This window comes from Mesoplodon bidens, assembly GCF_964165515.1.
Source record: "Mesoplodon bidens genome assembly, chromosome: 5".
Taxonomy (NCBI): Eukaryota; Metazoa; Chordata; class Mammalia; order Artiodactyla; family Ziphiidae; genus Mesoplodon; species Mesoplodon bidens.
In genome coordinates this window covers 113,736,509-113,755,909 of record NC_138161.1, presented here as the reverse complement: position 1 = coordinate 113,755,909, position 19,401 = coordinate 113,736,509, and the positions used below count along the sequence as shown (strand labels likewise).

The 19,401-nt window shown below is 46.6% G+C and overlaps 1 protein-coding gene across 5 annotated transcripts in view; it reads left to right on the top strand.

Annotated features, from left to right (window-relative positions):
- The window catches only part of LOC308618179 (kalirin), a 467,155-nt gene that overhangs the window by 428,743 nt on the left and 19,011 nt on the right, over positions 1 to 19,401 (top strand). For all 5 annotated transcript variants that reach the window (XM_081235674.1, XM_081235672.1, XM_081235671.1 and 2 more), the window contains exons 29-33: positions 4,474 to 4,585; positions 6,196 to 6,386; positions 6,822 to 6,923; positions 8,243 to 8,385; positions 11,428 to 11,530. In XM_081235674.1, the coding sequence (XP_081091800.1) occupies positions 4,474 to 4,585; positions 6,196 to 6,386; positions 6,822 to 6,923; positions 8,243 to 8,385; positions 11,428 to 11,530 (651 nt within the window). The remainder of the gene's footprint in view (positions 1 to 4,473; positions 4,586 to 6,195; positions 6,387 to 6,821; positions 6,924 to 8,242; positions 8,386 to 11,427; positions 11,531 to 19,401) is intronic.

Genomic DNA, 19,401 nt, shown 5'->3' with positions numbered 1-19,401 from the left:
TGCATGTTCTATCCCATGAAATTCCAGATGCTTATTGGGGTGGGGGAGAGGAGAAATGGGAGCAGGAATGGATTGTGACTGTTTTCACATGCATCCGCCACTGCACAGCTTTTAGTGACTGCCACCCCAGGCACTGGCTGGTACGTAGAGTCTCTCCTGTCCTTCCCTTTTGGGCAGATTCCTCCTGGTGGGCCCTGCTTCCGATGGGATCCGGGGTCAAGGTGTTAGGGGCAGTGCCAGTCTACGTGGGCAGTGGAGGCCCAGGGCAGCACCTACCATTGTCATAATCTCCATGTTTGTCAAGACTAGGAGGTTTCAGAGAGGAAATAGTTAAAAAGTACATATTAAAAGACAGTGGCACTCTGTATCTGTAGGATCCCATATGTTAGGGGCTCTTCTGGAGCCAACCAAGAGATTTAGGTTTTTTCCAAAATCTTTTTCTTTAAAAGTCAAATAATCAAATTATGTAAAATACTGAGTGATTTGGGCTGATTCTTCTCAGAGAAGGACACACTGACAGTCTGAAAATATGACATTTCCCCACAGAAAGCCTGGGAAATCGATATCATAGGCAGTTATATAACCTGTATCTATATTAATGCTTAATGTGCAAGCGTGGAGTTTTCCCTAAGTTTGAATATTTTGCTCGTCGCTCCTCAAATGCAAAGGATAAAAGAATAGGGAGAGGCATGTCATAAGTAGTATAGTTCCAGAGAAAATCTGATGAAGTTCAGCTCTGTGAGATGCTTGCTGAACCTCACATGTTCTATCTGCTTCACTAAATCTGAAAACCAGTCTAGTTTCAAATCCAGATTCTACTCACGTTGGAGTGTGCCCAGCTTTCCAGTCTGTGGGGTCTTCCTGCCTTAGCACTTGTAGCTCCGTGATAAGAGGAGTGGGGGCAGCAGTGAGTCATGCCCTGACCTCTCTTCTCCCCTCTGGACCAGGGCAGGGCCCTGCACCCTCCTTCTTCCCTTTCAGCCTCCTCCTTCAAACTGTCTCCTTCTTCGACTCCAGGAAGAGGCAGTGGGCTTCACTTCCAGGCCCTCCAGTCTCCCAACCCTGCAGAAATGACGTAGAGAATCACCACAGGGCATCACGCCCTTGGCCTTTATTGAGACTGGTATCAGAAATAACTATGTGCAGAACATCACGGCTGTTTGGGCAGCACTGCTGCTGGCATTTTGAGGATGCCACCCTGTCTGTTTTTGAAGTTTCTTATATAAAGACTCACAGAAATTCTCCTAAGATCTCGGAGTGGTGGTGAGAGGCTTCTCTTCTGAAACACTGGTGTGCTTCCTACCTTTAAATCACAAGCGCTTGAGGTCCTTCTTTGCCTTTGACGGTCAGATATCCACTTCTGTGGTTACTTACAGGAATTTCTCCTTAGCCAGATTTCTGTGTATAATTATCCTCTCCTTCTCTAGCCCACTTGATGCATGACCCTTCTAAATGACTTTTCTTGTGCCAGCAGATTTTTTTTTTAATTTATTTTTGTGGTTTTCAAATTTAAGTATCCCAAAGCCTATTCGGGAATTGGTGGGGTTGTGCATTGAAAAAACAAAACAAAACTGGCATGCCCACCCACACTGCCAGGGTCTTAAATCAATTAAGATGCAGTTGGAAAAGAAATATAGTTTTTCACCTCTCCCTGTTAATCCCGTAAGGCTGAAGTTCCTAGGGTGAATTTTGTGACATGGACAAGGGAGGGAAGCGGAGGATGGATGGGCTGCCCTGTGTTTCGCTTTAGGCAGATGGAGGGGTGGGCTCTGGGCCTTCATTCTGTAACTGGATGTTTTAGGAAGAGAGGACCGTGCAGGCAACTGAGAAGGAAGACAGTGAAGTAGGGGGAAATTTGTTGTAGAGACATTGAAAAATTATTTGGGACAAAAAAGAGTTAAGATAAGTTTGACCTCTTTTAAATGTGCTGGTAGCAGAGTGCTTGCTGAGTAAAAGAAAAATAGTTCACTTTTACTGTAAATAAATAATATGGAATTTATTTTCTTATTAAAGTTAGTTTTATTCCGAGTGAATTGATATTTAATTATCAGTATCCTCTGGGGTTCCTCCCTTTAGGTGTTGCATGAAAGTGAAAGTCAGAGTGTTCAATAGTCTGTATGTAAATCTGCTACAGCTGTCCTTTTGGAGTCTAAATTAAACGTGGAGCCTTTTCCTTATCGTAAACCATGGCAGGGATCTGAGGAGAACTCATTGGTTTTGCTAGTTGATCGGTGGACTTGCCAAATTGCTTTGGGTTTTGGTGTTTTCTGTTGCAAACTGAAGCATATTTCTTTTATTTATTTATTTATTTTGGCTGCGTTGGGTCTTTGTTGCTGTGCGCAGACTTTCTTTAGTTGTGGCGAGAGGGGGCTACTTTTCATTGCAGTGCACAGGCTTGTCGTTGCGGTGGCTTCTCTTGTTTTGGAGCGCAGGCTCTAGGCACGCGGGCTTCAGTAGTTGTGGCTCGCAGGCTCTAGAATACAGGCTCAGTAGTTGTGGCACGTGGGCTTAGTTGCTCCACGGCATGTGGGATCTTCCTGGACCAGGGCTCGAACCCGTGTCCCCTGCATTGGCAGGTGGATTCTTAACCACTGTGCCACCAGGGAAGTCCCTGAAGCATATTTCTTATTTTTCTCTTATGTTTCTGCCTAGAAGTTCCTTTGATGATGTATGAGAACCGGTTAGGAGGATTAAAATTAGGAAAGGATGGGGAGAATCAGAGAACTTCAGGTTGGCAGAAGGAAATACAGCTTTCTAAACGATGATGCTATTATACTGACTGGAACCAAGGACAGAGCTGAGAACTGATCATGTCTACCTCCCAAACATGTACTCTGGGCAGTTCACCTCTTCTTTGGACACTCAAAGCTCTCTTCTTCATATGGAAATGTATCCAAGATGACACAAAGGCTTGGATTCTCATATCAGATGCTCATTAATCAGATAATCTTACCAAGTATAAAGCTTTACTAATAATTTCAAAGATACAGATAATCCCAAAACAGAGGTAAAACACAGAGAGAAGATCACCAATAGCTCCAAGTCCTTTCTTACAGCATTAGGATGTGCTGTGGCCCTGATTAACATACAGGGTTTCTAAATGATGTACGGTGCATCCTATCACTTACCCTGAAGAGAGCCATTTTGGTCATGAAATGTAACCTCTTTTTACTTAGACAGTTGTGTAGCTTATGTGATATTGCCCATGGATTCTACGTTTGTTTACCGTGAGAAGTCCTAGACAGACCAGATATATCCTACTAACAGCACTCCATAAATAAGTACTCTCCTGCTAGCAAGTACTACTAGTTTGTCAAGAGGTCTGTCATTAATGTGTTTATAAGGTTTGATCTTGTCAACTTCTTTCTTTCCTGGAAATGCATCCCCACCCATCCACCCATTCCCTGCTTTCCCTTACACCATTCCTTCTCTCCTCCACAGAAGGAGAGAGTATGGATTGTAGATCACTTAACTTTTTCCTTCCCAGTGTCAAAGTGAGCAAGATACGATAACCCTGATAGGAAAAATAAAAGCCAGCATTCCTCTGGTTTGGGTGAAATCATTCCCAGTGGTCTTTATGGTTACTAAAATAGTTGGAAATTATCTCTTCTCCATCAACCAGATACTATATATCTTTTATGGATGTAGTAATGACCTAGTCTCCAATGAGGATGTAAAAGAGAGGACACGCTCCAGGAGGACAGGTGGAAGGCAGGTTGGCATGGTGGATGGAGTACTTGGATTTGGATTCAAGAGACCTGGATTCAGGCTCTGGCATGGCCTCTAGTGAATTCTGTAACCTGGGGGAAATCTCTGTCCCTGTTAATCACAGTGTCCTCATCTGACAATGCAAGGACTAATCCAGAATCCCATCTATTGGCCCCAGGTTAGGAACTCCTGATCCATAGGATCTACAAATCTTTTATAACTCTGAAAAACTATGCCTGTAATGTCCGTAACCCAAAGTTGCTCCCAGTATGGTGGAAGTCATTCAGGCAGTAGAGGTGTGTAAATAAAAGTGGTGCTGGCAGTAGGCATGCAGTGATGTATGAGTGCTGTGTGTCCTTCGCACACCATTTGTCTCCTCTTTATGATCACACAGCACTGTACCTCTGTTCATGTGTTTTGCCAGGGGTATTCCCTGACCTCCAGGAGGTCAGTTGAGTGACAGAGAATGCCCTAGTTGCTGACTTCTGGTGCCAGCCATTTGGGAGTTGGGTTGAATTGAGTTAGTTTGGATTAGACTGAGCTGAGGAAGCTCAGTCTGGGAAAAGCATGGTGGTTGAATTCTTTGGCGATAACCTTTCCACCCCACCCCACTTTCCTCATACCTCAGAGGGGACCATTACAGAGAAGGAAGCTGGTATATAATTCCTTGAGGAATTGGTATATAATTGCCTTGAGGGGTTAGGTAGCGGGACGGTGGGGAAGCTGGGGGAAACAGTTCTCAATGTATCCGGACTTTTTTCGCAGGAACTTTTAACTTGCTGTGAAGAAGGGAAAGGGGAGCTCAAGGATGGCCTGGAGGTGATGCTCAGTGTCCCAAAGAAAGCCAATGATGCCATGCACGTCAGCATGCTGGAAGGTAGCTGTCCTCTCAGCCTCCTCAGGGGAGCCGCCTCCTTTCCTAGGACCATGAAGCTTGTGTCATGGGAGGGAAGTGGCATGAAGTCAGGCAAGGGGCCAAGCTAGAAGAGAGGAGAAATGGCAAATTGTTACATAGGTCCTGGGGAAGTGTGAGAGGAGATCCACAGGGGCTAGCTCAGCTAACACCTGCCTCCAGGCCTGTGCCGAATCAAATATGTGGACAACTTGCTGCCTGAGAGGTAGAGTAGGACAGGCTGTCATCCTTATTATAAATGTGCTAGAGCCCCTGACCCACAGCAGCCCTCTTCCTCTGCATAACATTTGCATTGCATTTGTCGTCAGAATAAGTAGAAATCCTGCACATACACACACCCACCATCTTTAGCCTTGTGCCCTGCTCTTTTTTTATATACTAAAATATACATAACATAAAGTTTACTGTCCTAACCATTTTTAAGTGTACAGTTCAGTTGCATTAAGTACATTCACGTTAGTATGCAGCTACCCTCATGCCCTTCCTAGCTGGTAAGAAAAGTCCAGCCAGCTAAACCTGATAGGACTTTGCTGAAGCACGTTCATTGGCTGGAACCGTGCTCTTGGGACCCAGAAACCTGGTAGAGTGAGACTCCAGCAAGTGCTCCTAATACCGCAAAACAGAGCGGATATGGGCAGAGCAGCCTCATTGGGGTGGAAACTGTTCGATGTGTTAATACTCAGTATCCCAATCTGGGCTGACAAACAGGTGAGATAAGGAAGGCAAGTCTACTCCGTTGTACAAGGTAAACCTGTGGGGTGTTTTCTCTCTTCTGGGCTCCATCACCCCCCACCACTTGCCCCGCCCCAACGCCATCTAAAAGACTTGGTCTGGTTTCAGTACTTCCTGGGCCACCCTAAGCACAGGAAGCCCCACTTCTTCATTGCAAAGGAGCCCTGATTACTGAGCCCCGACCATCTGCACATATTCCTAGTGTCACACTTTCTCCACCTCTTCTTTTCTGTTTGCACCTGCTCCCCATGCCCACCCCGACCCCTGCCTGTCCGCCTCTGTAAATACCCTCTCCTCCAGCCTGTCCCTGACCTGTATTCCAGATCCAGCTACTCAAGGGATGCTCTGTGGACCAGCAGCAGCAGCACCTGGGAGCTTGTCAGAGTGCAAATTCATGGGCTCCACCCCATCCCTACTGAATCCCAATCTCTTGGGCGTTGAGGAATGGGCAGGAATCTGTGTTTTCATAAGCAGTCTAGGTGATTCTTACCCACACTGAAGTTTCAGAACCTCTATTAAAGTGGCATGAATATAAATTGTTGAAGGCTTGTGCACCACGCAGTATAGGAGCAATCCTAGGAAGAGTCCTAGGAATGGAATGTAAGGAATGAAGCAATAACAAATGGAGTAGGGTCAAGGGCACTCAGGCAGGCAGTGTTTGTCCTCAGCCCCACTCCGAGCTCCAAGACAGGGACAGTGGGAGCTGTGGAGGGAGAAGGAGAGATGGGGTTTACTTTGCAGGAGGTCCCCGGCTGACAGTGGGGCTGGGGGAGGCTGCACAGGAGCTTTGCAGGAGGTTCCACTGATACTGGTTCTGGAGAGGAGACCTGGGTGTTTTTCAGGGTTCGACGAGAACCTGGACGTGCAGGGGGAGCTGATTCTGCAGGATGCCTTTCAAGTGTGGGACCCCAAGTCGCTGATCCGGAAGGGGCGCGAGCGACACCTGTTCCTCTTTGAGATCTCCTTGGTTTTCAGCAAGGAGATCAAAGACTCTTCAGGACACACAAAATATGTTTACAAGAACAAGCTACTGGTAGGTGGGGCAGGTGGGGTCAGACGAGACTCCCCATTTGCATAGTACCCTTGGGTAGGAAGGGATCTTGAACACTCCGCTCATCTCTCCCCTGGCGCCACACCAAAACCATCCTGGACAGATGAAAATGCATCCTAGTTGGAAAGCGCCCCCTCAACGCCCACCTTTGCATCTTAGTGTTCACCGTTCTTCTTCCAGTTGGCTTTGGGCGCCTCCCTCTTCACCTGCCCTCCCTGCTACCTGCTCATCAGGCACGTGCCTGTAGGTCCTTGCATCCTGGGTAGAGGAACAGAACATCCGATCTGTTTAAGTTTGATTGACAGAGCCCCTCCCTCGGTCCTCTCCTCTCTGTTGCCTTTCCCTTCCCAACCCCAGCCCTAAGTCTCCCCACTGCCCTCCCCTTCCCCGCCTCTCACAGGCATTTCCTGTCTACAGACCTCAGAGCTGGGTGTGACGGAGCACGTAGAGGGCGATCCCTGCAAATTCGCCTTGTGGTCTGGGCGCACCCCATCCTCAGACAATAAAACAGTGCTGAAAGTAAGTACTGCTCTCTGCTGGGCGCACGACCAGGGTTGGGGACAGCTGAAGGGAACGTGGAGGGATGTGGGCAGGATCCACCTAAAAGCTGGGGCCTGGAGACTCCACGGGGCCACTGGGCTTCTCCCTCTCTCGGGAAGGGCAGCTTCACGTGGGTGTTGAGATGCAAATTCTTTCATGAAAGGAGCCTGAAATCTCAAGATGAGTGGTCTCCTAAGTCCAGGCGCCTGTTGGAGCATGGAGGGAAGAAGGCAGGGAACGGCCTCAACAGGGCCCACTTAAATACTTTCTGTCCATATGGCTCCTTCAAGTGGCAAGGCCAACAAATGACCCTTTGGTAAACGGCACCTTGATTTGCTCCACATTCACTCAACATTTTTTTTTCCTGAACACCTTCCACATATAAGGTATTCTGCTCAGTGCTGTGGAGGATACCTATGTATGGGATATGAACCCAGTCCTCCGGGAACTTATGTTCTAGGAGCTCTAGTGAATCATACTAACATGGGAACTATGCTGATTGAGAGGAGTGTTGAGAAGGAGTCACCTCAGCTCCCCAGGGTGCATGTAGCCTGGGAACTGAGTCAGTGCCTGTGGTCCTGTTAGTGTAACCGAGGAGAGATCCTGCACATGGCGCACCCACCAGTCATGTGCTTACCAGGGAAGTGCCCATCCCCAAGGAAGAGATGGGCCAGCCCTGACCAAGCTTCACACTTGTTTACTCTGAATTGCCAGCATAGCTGCTACCTGACACGAGGCAGAAGTACCTGAAAAAAGTTCCATGAAGACAAATGGGGTATTCGTGGGGCGGTAGCAATGCCTTCAATTAACAGGTTTACAGGGCTAAAAACCCAGGACTGACTTTCAATCAGTACCAGCCTATGTAGCCGTATAGGTGTTGAGCCTCCTGACGTATATCCAGTTGTACCAGTTGGTAAATGGCTGCTGCCTCCAAATGCCCCCTTGCTGCCCCTCCTGTACTCCCCAGACCTCCTCAGAATCTAGTAACTGAAGTGTTAACCCTTGGCCCAGCAGGGGCAGATATCAGTGTTGGTCAGTGCCTCCCAGGTTATTAAATACTTTGAAAATCATCCTGTAGAAATCTACGTTGAGTCTTGGGGTCATAGCCCTGTTCAAGGAGTTGGAGAAGCATGTCCCTGGGATTGAAGAGTCACAAGTATAAAACGAGAGAAATAAACCCCTCCAACATTTGGTATCCTTGAAGATGATGGGTTAAGCCTGCAAGAGGAGGGTTGAGAACTGTTTCAGTGGATTGAAGGGAAATGGGATTCTCACTCTCTCTCCCTGTGGCACTCCAGGCCTCCAACATAGAAACCAAGCAGGAATGGATCAAGAACATACGTGAGGTGATTCAAGAGAGGATCATTCACCTGAAAGGAGCTTTAAAGGAGCCAATTCAGCTCCCCAAAACACCAGCCAAACAGAGGAACAATAGTAAGAGGTAACCGGCGTCTCTGCCCCCAGCACAGCCTCACAGGCTTCCGGGAGTGGGGGTGGGGTGAACCTTTGCTTCCACGGGGGCGGTACACTCTGCAGGCAGCACCCGTCTTTGTAACACCCCACTGAGTTCTACCTAAGAGGAGTCACCTTCTCTTTAAGCATCTCACCCGTTGCTGTCAATTACATTCAGCAGGGCTTCCCTGGGCACCTGTCCTCTGACAAACACTGTGCTGGGTGCCCGGGGAAGATAAAAGGAAGTGTAAGATGGGTCCATTCCCTCAAGAACCACCTTACAGTCACGTCTCACACGTGGAATAGTTAGACAAGAAGAAGCAGGACCACTCGTAGGGACAGGAAATGCTGCAGGCATCAAGGAGAGGGGACTTCGGATGAGCGCTGGAGTGAAGTGTCTGGGGAAAGCCTTGGGAAGGAGGTGGCTTTGAGTCGGGGCTCTCTGGACTGGCTAGGCAGCCAAAGGACTGTGATGTGGGCGTGGTATGGTGGGGCTGTCACTGCAGCTCTTACAGCAAGCCCCAAGAGTCCTCGTCTTCATTCATCTGAGATAAGCAATATGATGTGGCAGAAGAGGACTTATTTTTTATACCTTCATCTCTCTGGGCCCTTCTGAATCCGAGTTTTCCTAAGACCAGTGGATGACTGCTTAAGTATTTCTTTCTCAAGTCTCCGTGTTACAGACACCTACAATGACTCTTTTGGAGGGCACTTCAAGAGAAAGCATGTAAAAGGTTCATATCAGTTTTGGAAAAGAAAAAACAAAAACAGAGTGATGGAGGTGATGGATGTTGGTGATAACAGGCTGTCCTCTCCTCTCCTATTCATGAATGGATTAAATTCAGGAGATTTTAGTTGACCCTTTGGTGCCAACCAGGCTACACAGGCTTGGGAGCCACCAAGGGAGGTGGTAGCCAAAAGAAGGGTGTGGCTAAGGTAGAGAGAGATTCCTCCAGGAGGCAAGAGCCCCAAGACCAGCATGACCAGGATAAGGACCCCTCTCGGTGCTGAAGGAACAATTATGACTGTGTTAGGGAGGGGTTATTTTGATTTCAGTTACCTTTGTCCAGAATCCAGGTAAGGGGCAGACTCAGTTTAGCACTAGAGACAGACCCTGCTGTAGGAAGCCCCTACTTCAATAAAGAAAAGAGAATGGAAACAGTTATAAGGAATTGAAGGTCCAGGACCATGGTGGGAAGGATATTCAGGTGAGCTTATCTAGGGTTACTCTGCAGAAAAAGCCCCTTTTTCCTATAGTAGGAGAGTTTGAGCATCTCTAGAACATGGGATGGACATATCTTGGAAACGCCTCACACCTTTTCTTGGTCATTGTCCTGTGATGAGAAGGGGATAAACCTTGGCAGTCTCTGCAGAGAACAGCCAGGCATTGTGTTATTTCATTGGCTTGGCTCCCTGCATATGGGGACAGAGTTTACAGAGGAGTGGATTGGCTTGGGTAATACAACCAACACTCCTGGATGGGCTCCCCACGTCCCCCAGAACTGGCCTCATCTGGTGTGGACCAGAAGGGCCTGCAACGGGCCAGAATAGTGGGAAGCAGAACGTACAGCCAGCTCTCAACTGTCTACAAATGGTGGGGAGCACTGGTCCAGATATCTGAAACAACAGATGATCTGAAACTCCTTTATTTTTGGTTTTGAAATACATCACATAATTTCTTTCTACAGCAGACTTTCCTTCCTATGAATCTGTGGCTTATATTATTAAAATGAATTGGCATTTCCCAAGCCCACAGATGGTGGTGAGAGAACAATTGACTTGGAAGTGTTCTGGGTGGGAGAAAACACTTTCTATGACTAGCAGACCCAGGGTATGTACATTGGCATCCCATGTGTGCCCACATGCACACACGTGTGCACACACGCGCACACTCCAGACTGTAGTTATTGAGACTCTGAGCTTCGCTATATGAGCTGTGTTGCCCATGTGGCAACACTGTCAGGCACTGAGCTCCCACCTCCCCTAAGGCTATCGCAGTATCAGGGGTGTCACTGTCACAGAGACCTCCATAGGAAGAGCTGTCACTTCCTGGGCTGGTTTATCTAACCCCCGGCCCACATCTCCCCAGTTCTTCCTGACGTAGAACCTTCAGCCTTCACCAGTTCCCAGGCATCTAATCCCCACTGGCCAGAGCTTTGGGTGCAGTGTAGGATTGGAACCCAGTTCTAAAGCTGGAGAGTTGAGGGAGCATGTGAATGGGACAGCAGTGTGGTCCAGGGGCCCAGGAAGGGGTCCAAACGTCAGGGGTGCACTTAGGAGACTATCTTATCGGACACTCAGGAGCACAGCTGGCTCAAAAGCTGCTGCAGAATCTGCGACTGTCCTCTTACCTTTGAGAAGACGCCTTGGTCTTCTGTGTTAATAAGAAATCATCATAAATAAGCATGAGATCGCCAAGACCCACCAAAGTGAAGGCAATAAACTCCTCCAGACCCAGGAGTTGAGGGTCCGACCTGCCCAAGGATAAACGCCCCTGGAGAAGATGTCCCACCCCATTTTCTTGAGCAAAAGAAACACAAGTCAAAAAAATATCTTCTCAGTTCTCTTCTCTTTATAAGCCAGCTATAAACCACCCTCACCCTGTTACAGCATATACAGAAAATCTGTTTGAATACCCTGAACTCTGGGACTGTTGCAGATGACCCAGGCAGCTGGAGAGAAGCCTAGGTTCTAAGCAGGACATACTTCTTCCTACTGCCTTTTATAGAGCCATTCCTAGTGAAAATAAGTAAATAGCTGCCCACTCTGCACCGTGGGCCAGAGGAGTTATGGAGAGGAGTCATTTTGTGTTCAGTTATCAACATAGTGATTATGTATTTGCTAAGTGCAAGAAGTGACATCATTGAAAATTACATGGGGCTGCTTCCTTTCGTGGAATAATTTTAGACACATCCCTGCTAGAAAGTGCTAAGGCGCTGCTCCGCCAGCCCAGCTGGAAACCCTTGTGTGCTCTAAGCCCACAGTCGCTCCCCCCACCCCCACCCCTGTTGCTTTTCTCTTCTTCCTGCAGGGATGGAGTGGAGGATGTTGACAGCCAGGGGGATGGGAGCAGCCAGCCAGACACCATCTCCATTGCCTCTAGGACCTCTCAGAACACAGTGGACAGTGACAAGGTAGGACAGTGCCCCAACCTTCCTTCCCCCAAGACTTCTTGTTGGCTTAACCACCCCTGGAGACTTAACCCCTAGAGGAATTTCTCCCATGGTGGAGCCTGACCTCAGGAGCCAGTGGTCTCTTTGTGCCGGCCAAAGGGGAAGGAGCAGGGCTGGAGGAGGTATGTCACAGCACGGAGATCTTGTCTGAGGGGCAGAAGATTGAGGCGGCCAGCCAGACCTCTGACGCCATGAGAGTTTAGCAGACCTGGCGAGGGTGGAGAGTGAGTCTGGGTTTCCTCTCCTTCTGAGATGCCTCACCAGCGCGGCCTGGGCTGCTCTGCTTTCTGGGAGGCTGGAACTCAGGGAGCTGAGGCTGGGATAGTTTCCAGAGACCTAAATTTAGACCAAGATCAGTGATTTGGGAAATGGCCACAAAGATGCTGGTTGGAAGGGGCCTCCTATCCGAAGGGGCTCTGGTGGAAATGATGCCCTCCTCTGGCCAGGGTACTGGGGCTCAGTTCCTGAGGGGCAGAGGACCAGGAAGTGGTATTTGAAGCGGCGTGGAGGGATGTAGTTGTCTCAGGAGAAAACCTGGTCACTTGCTTGCTTACATTTTGGAGCAAGTAAGCAAAAGTTAGGAGCTCTGATGGGGAGCCAAAGAAAGGAGAATGTAGCGAAGACAGTGCATTTGCTCAAGCTAGCGGAGGAATTCAGCGGTCTGAATGTGCAGCAGGGACGGGGAAGGTTCTGTCTCTGACCTTACTCTCATTTGCTTACCTCAGGGTCGGAAGAGTTTGAGATGATCATTTTCTGAATACTGGGGATTTTATTAATAGAGGTATGGGTTTACAAGGACCATTTGGCCCTAGTTTCTAGACCTAGTATTTTGGCCTTAGTCCTTCAGCCTCAGGCAACAGGCTGTGTCCTCGCTTCATTTCAGTTTTCTAAGTTAGGGGCATTTTAAAAAGATAATCTGCATTCATTAGGATTTTTCCTAATTTTTTTCTTACTGGGAAAAAAAAAAAAAGACTATGCCCCCCAAACTTCCTAAGATCATGGTGCTAAATCATGCTCTAGACTAGTGTGCAAGGACATGCAAGGTAATTAATTCTATTTGACGTCCTGCCTTCAAGTTTCTAAGCCACTTTTGACTATCAGAGTGGATGGAAAATTGGTTTTTTCTACTTGTAAAACATACAAAGAAAAGTATTTCTGTACTTTCCTTTCTCCTCTGATCTGTTGTTTAGAACTATAACCTAGAGTATCCTATGAATGAAAGTGTTTATTTTTAAACAGTCAGTGGGTGGTAAGTGAAGTGCATGTTTCCCATGTTGAGACATAGTGGCCTATTAATTCCATGGTCTGGGGGATGCCTCCCTTCCAGCTGCTGCTTTGTCTTCCCCGCGGCCCTTAAACAGACACCTCTGCCAGAGACAGCTGTCTTAGGAAGCCCTCGGCTCCAGCCTTTCCTTGTCCTCTGGCAAGGTGAGTGTGGTTAGAATAGAACGCCTCTGACAGCAGGCATTTCTTTGTTAATGAGGAACCCTGGTACTTACACATTATCCACAAGTAAGGAAACTGACGCCCAGAAAGACTGAGTGACTCGTCTAAGAAAATCCTAGTAGTGAGTGGAAAAGCAAGAAGCAGAGCCCAGGTCTCCCTGATTCACTGTCATGTTTTTCCCTCACTCTTATTAAAGTCAAAGCTTTGAGCTCCCAATGCTAAGGTGAACTCAGCTGGCCAGACCTTCTGCACATTCCACAAAAACATCAGTCACATATTCATGAAAAAGCACCCACCACATGCCGAACTCTGTGCTGGATACTGTAGACACATGTGGATGCTTTGTTGAGTGTGAATCCTTATATGTGTAATTTTCGTTTCATGTATGTCTCTATAGCCGGGCTCTTAAGCCCTGATGAGGGCCGGGGTTGTGTCTGTCTGTTTCATGGCTGTACCCTCAGCACATAACACACGTGGATGCTCAAGAAGTACTTGGGGAATGAATGAACAGGGGGGTAGAGAACTCCAGCATGAAGAGGCAGCTAAAACAGGTGGTCGGAAAGCAACCAAACATACAAATATTGTATTTTTAAATATGCTAAAGAAGCCTAGAAGTTTCCTTACTTGCAAGCAGAAAGCTGCAGGTAATGTTCCCGGCCTGTTGGGAACATTAACCCTTAATTACCTTCTCAGACCTTGGGAAACATGGGCATCGGGTTGGGAGATGAAGAAAGATTCTGTGTTCTGACACAAAACCTGGAAAATTGCTTAGAAATAGTCAGGTAAAGGGAGGGCCTGTCTGTGACCTTGCACTGCAGTTAGAAGGTTCTTGTTCTTCTGACACTGAGCAGTGAGATCAGGACAGCCAGGTGTTCCCTTGACCTGCCCTGTCCTTCATCAGAGAAACCATTTATTGGTATCTTTGAATTCATAGATGTTATCAACAAAGGTAAATTTCCCCCTATCTATACCCGAAGACCAGGAAACTGGTCTCCACTGGTTTCCAAGTGGTCAGGTGAACAGACTCTGAAGAAGAGAAAGAGCAAGTGGGTTGATTCAGGTGGGCTGAGCCACATTCAACAGAAGGGCAAACAGGGTGGCTGTGGGGAGGGGATGGGGCAGAGGCACCTCACAGGGATCAGGGTCATTTTATTGGTGAGTTTCTAGGCAAGGCCCCAGTCTTCCTCTTCTAATCCAGAGGGGTGAGAGTCGTAGCACTGTGGGCTGGGTAGATGGTAAATGTAACCCTTAAAGGGCCATGACAGATGACCTTGAGGAGCTGTGGGGCCCCAAGGCCCCTCTGCAATCCCCTTGTGTGTCCTCTGTGCGCTGGGGTGGGGTGGAAGGAGTTTGGACACACCTGGATTCAAATCCAGCTCTGGCACTCACCCTCTGTGTCACATTGCCTGAGTTACTGCACCTTAATTCCCCGACCTGTAAAACAAATACCCACCTCACTGAGTCCTTGGGAAGGTTAAGTAAAATATGATTAGTTGGCATCTATTAGACATTCAGTAAAGGTCAACTTTCCATCCTTATTAGAGGGGAAACAGAAATTTAGATACTGTGAATAAGAGTGCACAATTATTGGGCTTCCCTGGTGGCGCAGTCGTTGAGAGTCCGCCTGCCGATGCAGGGGACACGGGTTCGTGCCCCGGTCCGGGAAGATCCCACATGCCACGGAGTGGCTGGGCCCGTGAGCCATGGCCGCTGAGCCTGCGCGTCCGGAGCCTGTGCTCTGCAACGGGAGAGGCCACAACAGTGAGAGGCCCACGTCCACAAAAAAAAAAAAAAAGTGCACAGTTATTAAGCAGACTGAGGATCTTTGGAAGTTCTTGAGTAGAGTTCTGCCCTCTGGGTCCTTGGTTCATTAACTGTCAGTAGGTTTTTTTCTATATTAGACCTAAAGGGATGGAGCATCAGTTTACTTGTCTGCAATAGGGCAACTTTACTCCTCTTCCCATTTGCTAACCCTTAGAATCTTAAGACGTAGCTATTTGTAGTTAGCATTGGCTCATGGCTTATTTTATTATCCAACGGGTTATGGTCCATTACTGCCAGGTATTTCATTTTAATCCTCAGATTGTATCACCTTTGACCAGTGGTAACCCCTAAGGCTTTAGGTATTTGAAGACAATTGTCTTTTCTCTTAATCTTCTTTGTTTAGAAGTCCTCAGTTTCTCCAACTATTCCTTGTATTAATGTGTTTTCCGACCCTTCCATATCCTGGTTGCTTTCCTCTGGTTTACTCTAGTGTGTAATGATCTGTGTAAAATGGGGCCTCCAGAATGGTATATAGTACATTAGGTGTGATCTAACCGACGCAAATTCATCTCCTTGTTCTAGAGCTACTATGCCTGCCCTCCTCCCTAACAAGGTTCACCATGTCTAGTAGGGTGTACAGTGCTGGCTCATAAAATCTCCTTACCTGTTTTCGTGGACTGCCCTTAATTCAGCAGGTGACTTAGTAAACTGCGTGTCAGACTACTTAATATCTATTAGATTTTCTCTTGTTTAGTTCCATCCATAATCCAGTATGTTTTGAATATAAATTATTCTGTCCAGTATGTCAGCTGCATTTCCCAGCATTATTGGCTAAACGTACATTTTGTGGCTTCATCCAAATTCTGGCTAAAAAGACAAGGTTGAGAACAGAAGACCAATGCCCGGCCCCTCCTCATTTCCCACCCAGGTTTTGACACTTGGAACCCTCCTTGTCTGACTCTTCTTTTTAGGAAAGGGAACTTCCGCACTTTTCTCTATAACAGAGAAGCTGGGATTGCTGTGGTAAATCCTCCCTTGATGAGGAACCAGTCTAATATTATTAATTCTGCATTAAATGCCGACAAAGCCGACACGGGTGCCTCAGTAAATGGCATGAATAAGCTTTCCCCAAAGTTGCTTTTGTTCATCTCTCAAATGGGTCTGCATAATTAGGTTCTACCTTGCCCCTGTCCCATGTAAAAGTGTCATTTCCCTGAAGGCAAATGCATGTGCTCACTTTGTTCTATAGAGATCTGGGTCTGAGCGCCTTCCTATTCTGTCCAGAGTAGGCTCATACTACTCTGGGCATTCCACCGTAAAGACTCTTTTGCTTATACGTGTATTAAGTGATGGAGCTTTGCAACCACACTTCAAAGACATCCAGAATTATAGAATTCTAGTCAAGCAAGGCTGAGTTATGAGGTGGCAGTGAAGAAGCATCTTGTAGTTGAACACGATGGATGTCTGCTGAATAATTACCAGCTAATGGTGCAGAAGCAGCCATCTGAACAGTGACAGTCCCTGTGCATGTATAATATTTGACATTTAGACTAGGCATGCTGGAGACGTTCAGTAAATGCTTTTTGAATTGAACATTACAAGCACCTCCTAGTAGGGATGCTCTTCATCCAAAATACACTATGAATTTCTAGACATGTCCAGACTGGCTGGAGACAGGGAACTTGGGTTGTGAGTGCGAGTCCCTGCAAAAATTATAAGGGAAAGAACACTGCTGGAACATCCCAGGACTGATTGTGATTTTAAGGAGGGATTTCAAAAGCAAGCAAATGTGATCTAAGGTACAAGGTGGGCTGATAATGACTGTGTGCTGAAGGGGGATGGGAAATGCCTGGAGAAGCCTGGAGATCCCAGGATTTAACTCAGAAGTTTTTAAACTCTCGACTGTCAAATCAATATAATGGGTCATGACCAAAATTTTGTTTTACCATGTGGGAAGAAACGCTCTAAAGTCAAAGCATTCCTACAAGGAATCCTTTGTTAGAGGCATCACGTTACTGAGTAACTGCAGTAACGTGATGCCTCTAACAAGGGGCAGGGCAGCCTGGCTGCAGAAGCCTTCTGGGCATAGACTTCTAAAGAGCCTCACCTGGTTTATCAGAACCTGGTAATCCTGACACATGCACTCTGGGAGCACAAAGCAGGCCACTAGGTGCAAGGGCTGTAGTCCAAGAGGGCCCAGCCCATGCTTTGGTGAGGTCCCAACCTCACCAAAGGTCCCCCATAGTTGACCTATGCCATCTCTCTTCATACATGCTCTGTGTTGAGGGCCCACTTACTCCACAGCAGGTGTTGCTCTCCATGCTGAGAGTACAGCATTGAATGAAACAAGGCCCTGCCATCCTTTGGCTTATTGTCTAATAGGGAGGAAAGGTAAATAACCAGAAAGAGAAAGGATGGCATCCCTAGTCTTCTGCTAATAGCATCAGAGATAAAAAGCTTCTAGGTTTTTCTTGTAAGAAAAAGTGGGCTAATGCTGCAATTGGAAGAACTCAAATTAAATGTAAGAAATTAGTTTCCTTGTAAAGATTAGTGTTGATCGGGGGACAGATGATGGAGGGGAAAAAATAGAATCTCTTCATTTAAATGGGCTCCTAAATAGAAAAGCCCTCCAGAGAATAAGGATGGATATAGAGCTTCTTGGGAGGAAGGAGAGCAAACTGGGTCCCATTCCCTAGAAGCAGAGTCTGAGACCGTGATTCCTATGCATGTAGTTTATTAAGGGTGTGCTTTCAGGAAAAGGGGCAAGAAACAGGGGCCGGTGCAGAAGGAGCTAAAGCAAATGTGCATGTGGTTTCATCTGGAGTCTAGCTCAGTCTGATCCCTCCTGGACCTGGAGCGTGAATTGCACCCAGAGTTTGCCCCACCTTCGGGCAAGGGGCCTGGCCTTTTGTGATAGCTGTGAGCTGTTAGCAGCCAACATGCACAAGAGCTGGGGCATGGGAACCACAGCAGGAAAGAGGATCTGAGTGGGCTGCAAAGGCGTCTGCTGCACAGAGGAAGGGGATGGGTTTGGGGACCAGGCATGGATTCAGTCCCTGGTTGTTCACCAGCTGCAGGACCTTGAGTGGGTCATTTAATCATTTCATGCCTCAGTCTCCAAGTCTGTACAGTGAAGGCAATGGTTTCAGCTTCCTGGGATTTTGAAGGACTAGCCAAGATCCTGTGTGAAAGAGGGTATGAAGCAGAGGAGACATGCGGTGGGTAGGTCGCTGTCCGGGTGACTATAGGCGACTGGCGTGAGAGAAAATAGACAGCGTGCGCCCTGGAGTTTTAAGGGCCTACAGATCACCGGCTTTCGCCACTAAGGAGAAAAACCAAACATCTGGAAATGTGGAAACTCAACAGTGTTGGGACTAATAAAAATCCTATCAGTTCACACGATGTAATATTTTTCACTTAACAAATTCTTAAAAACCATCAAGATGATGCAACACACCAGCAGGATATAACTTGTTATAAAGAGAAAAATGCGTTTTGAGCCTTATCCCTAGATATTTTGTGTGTATATAATATACACAATTTCATGATATATTTGGGTGAATGACCTCTATTTTGTTGCTACTATTTTAGTTATATTAGATTAAATAAAATTATAAAAGAAGACATGCTTTTTTAACTCCCATATCTGTGTTAATATAGAAGAAGGTATAAATAACCCAAAACAATAGCTAATAGATATATTATAAAATATATTACAACATATGATTTGGTATTTGAGAGAACACAGAGAAACCACTGGTACGTTTTCTGGTTGGAGAAAAACCAGAGTTTTTGTTTTGTTTGTTTGGTTGGTTGGTTGGGTTGGTTTTGAATTATATCCAAATAAGACAGTGTAATACAAATCTACTAAAAATGTATCCAAAAGAATTTAATGGACAACTCAGCACATATGTAAGGAAGTACTTGACCTTAAAAATAAATGTATGAGATAATAAAAAAATAAAGTTATTGATCATCATTTAAAAAAAAAATCAAGATGGACCCCCCAAGGTTGAATCTCTAGAATGAGATTGTGACAGCGTGTGACATTTAGCCGTGGGGCCTGAGCAGGTGACCCAACTGCTGGAGATCCAGCCTATTAAATGCACTGTGTTAGAAGCTAGAAAAAGAAAACGTGATGCGTCTCCAGGTGAGATTCCTCAGCACTTCTGTTACTCTGCCCTTTGTCTCAGGGCCCTAAAATGTTTCTTAGTGGGAGAGGTTTATGTTGCCTCCCATCTAGGAACAAAGCACTTTCTAATCCTTAAATAAATACCTTTGAAGAGTATATAATTGTACTCCTCGTTCCCGGGGTTTGGAGTGGATATATCTGAAACCTAAGCTTGGACTTCACAAACTGTAATCTTGAGTCTCAGTCGTACCCCACGCCTAACAGTACAGTGGGTTGGAGTTGCTGTATGAGTCCCAGGTGGAGGCATTCTGATTTTCTCAAGAACTTGGTAGTCACTCCAAAGTAGGAAAAATGCCATCTCCACTTTAAAGTTTTAAACCCAAATTATGATTTTTTTTTTTTTTTTTTTTTGGTTTTCTGAATAATCCAAGTTCAGGACTAGGTTTGAAAATAACTTCTTTTCCTAGTGTGGTCCCTTTGTTACTTTGAT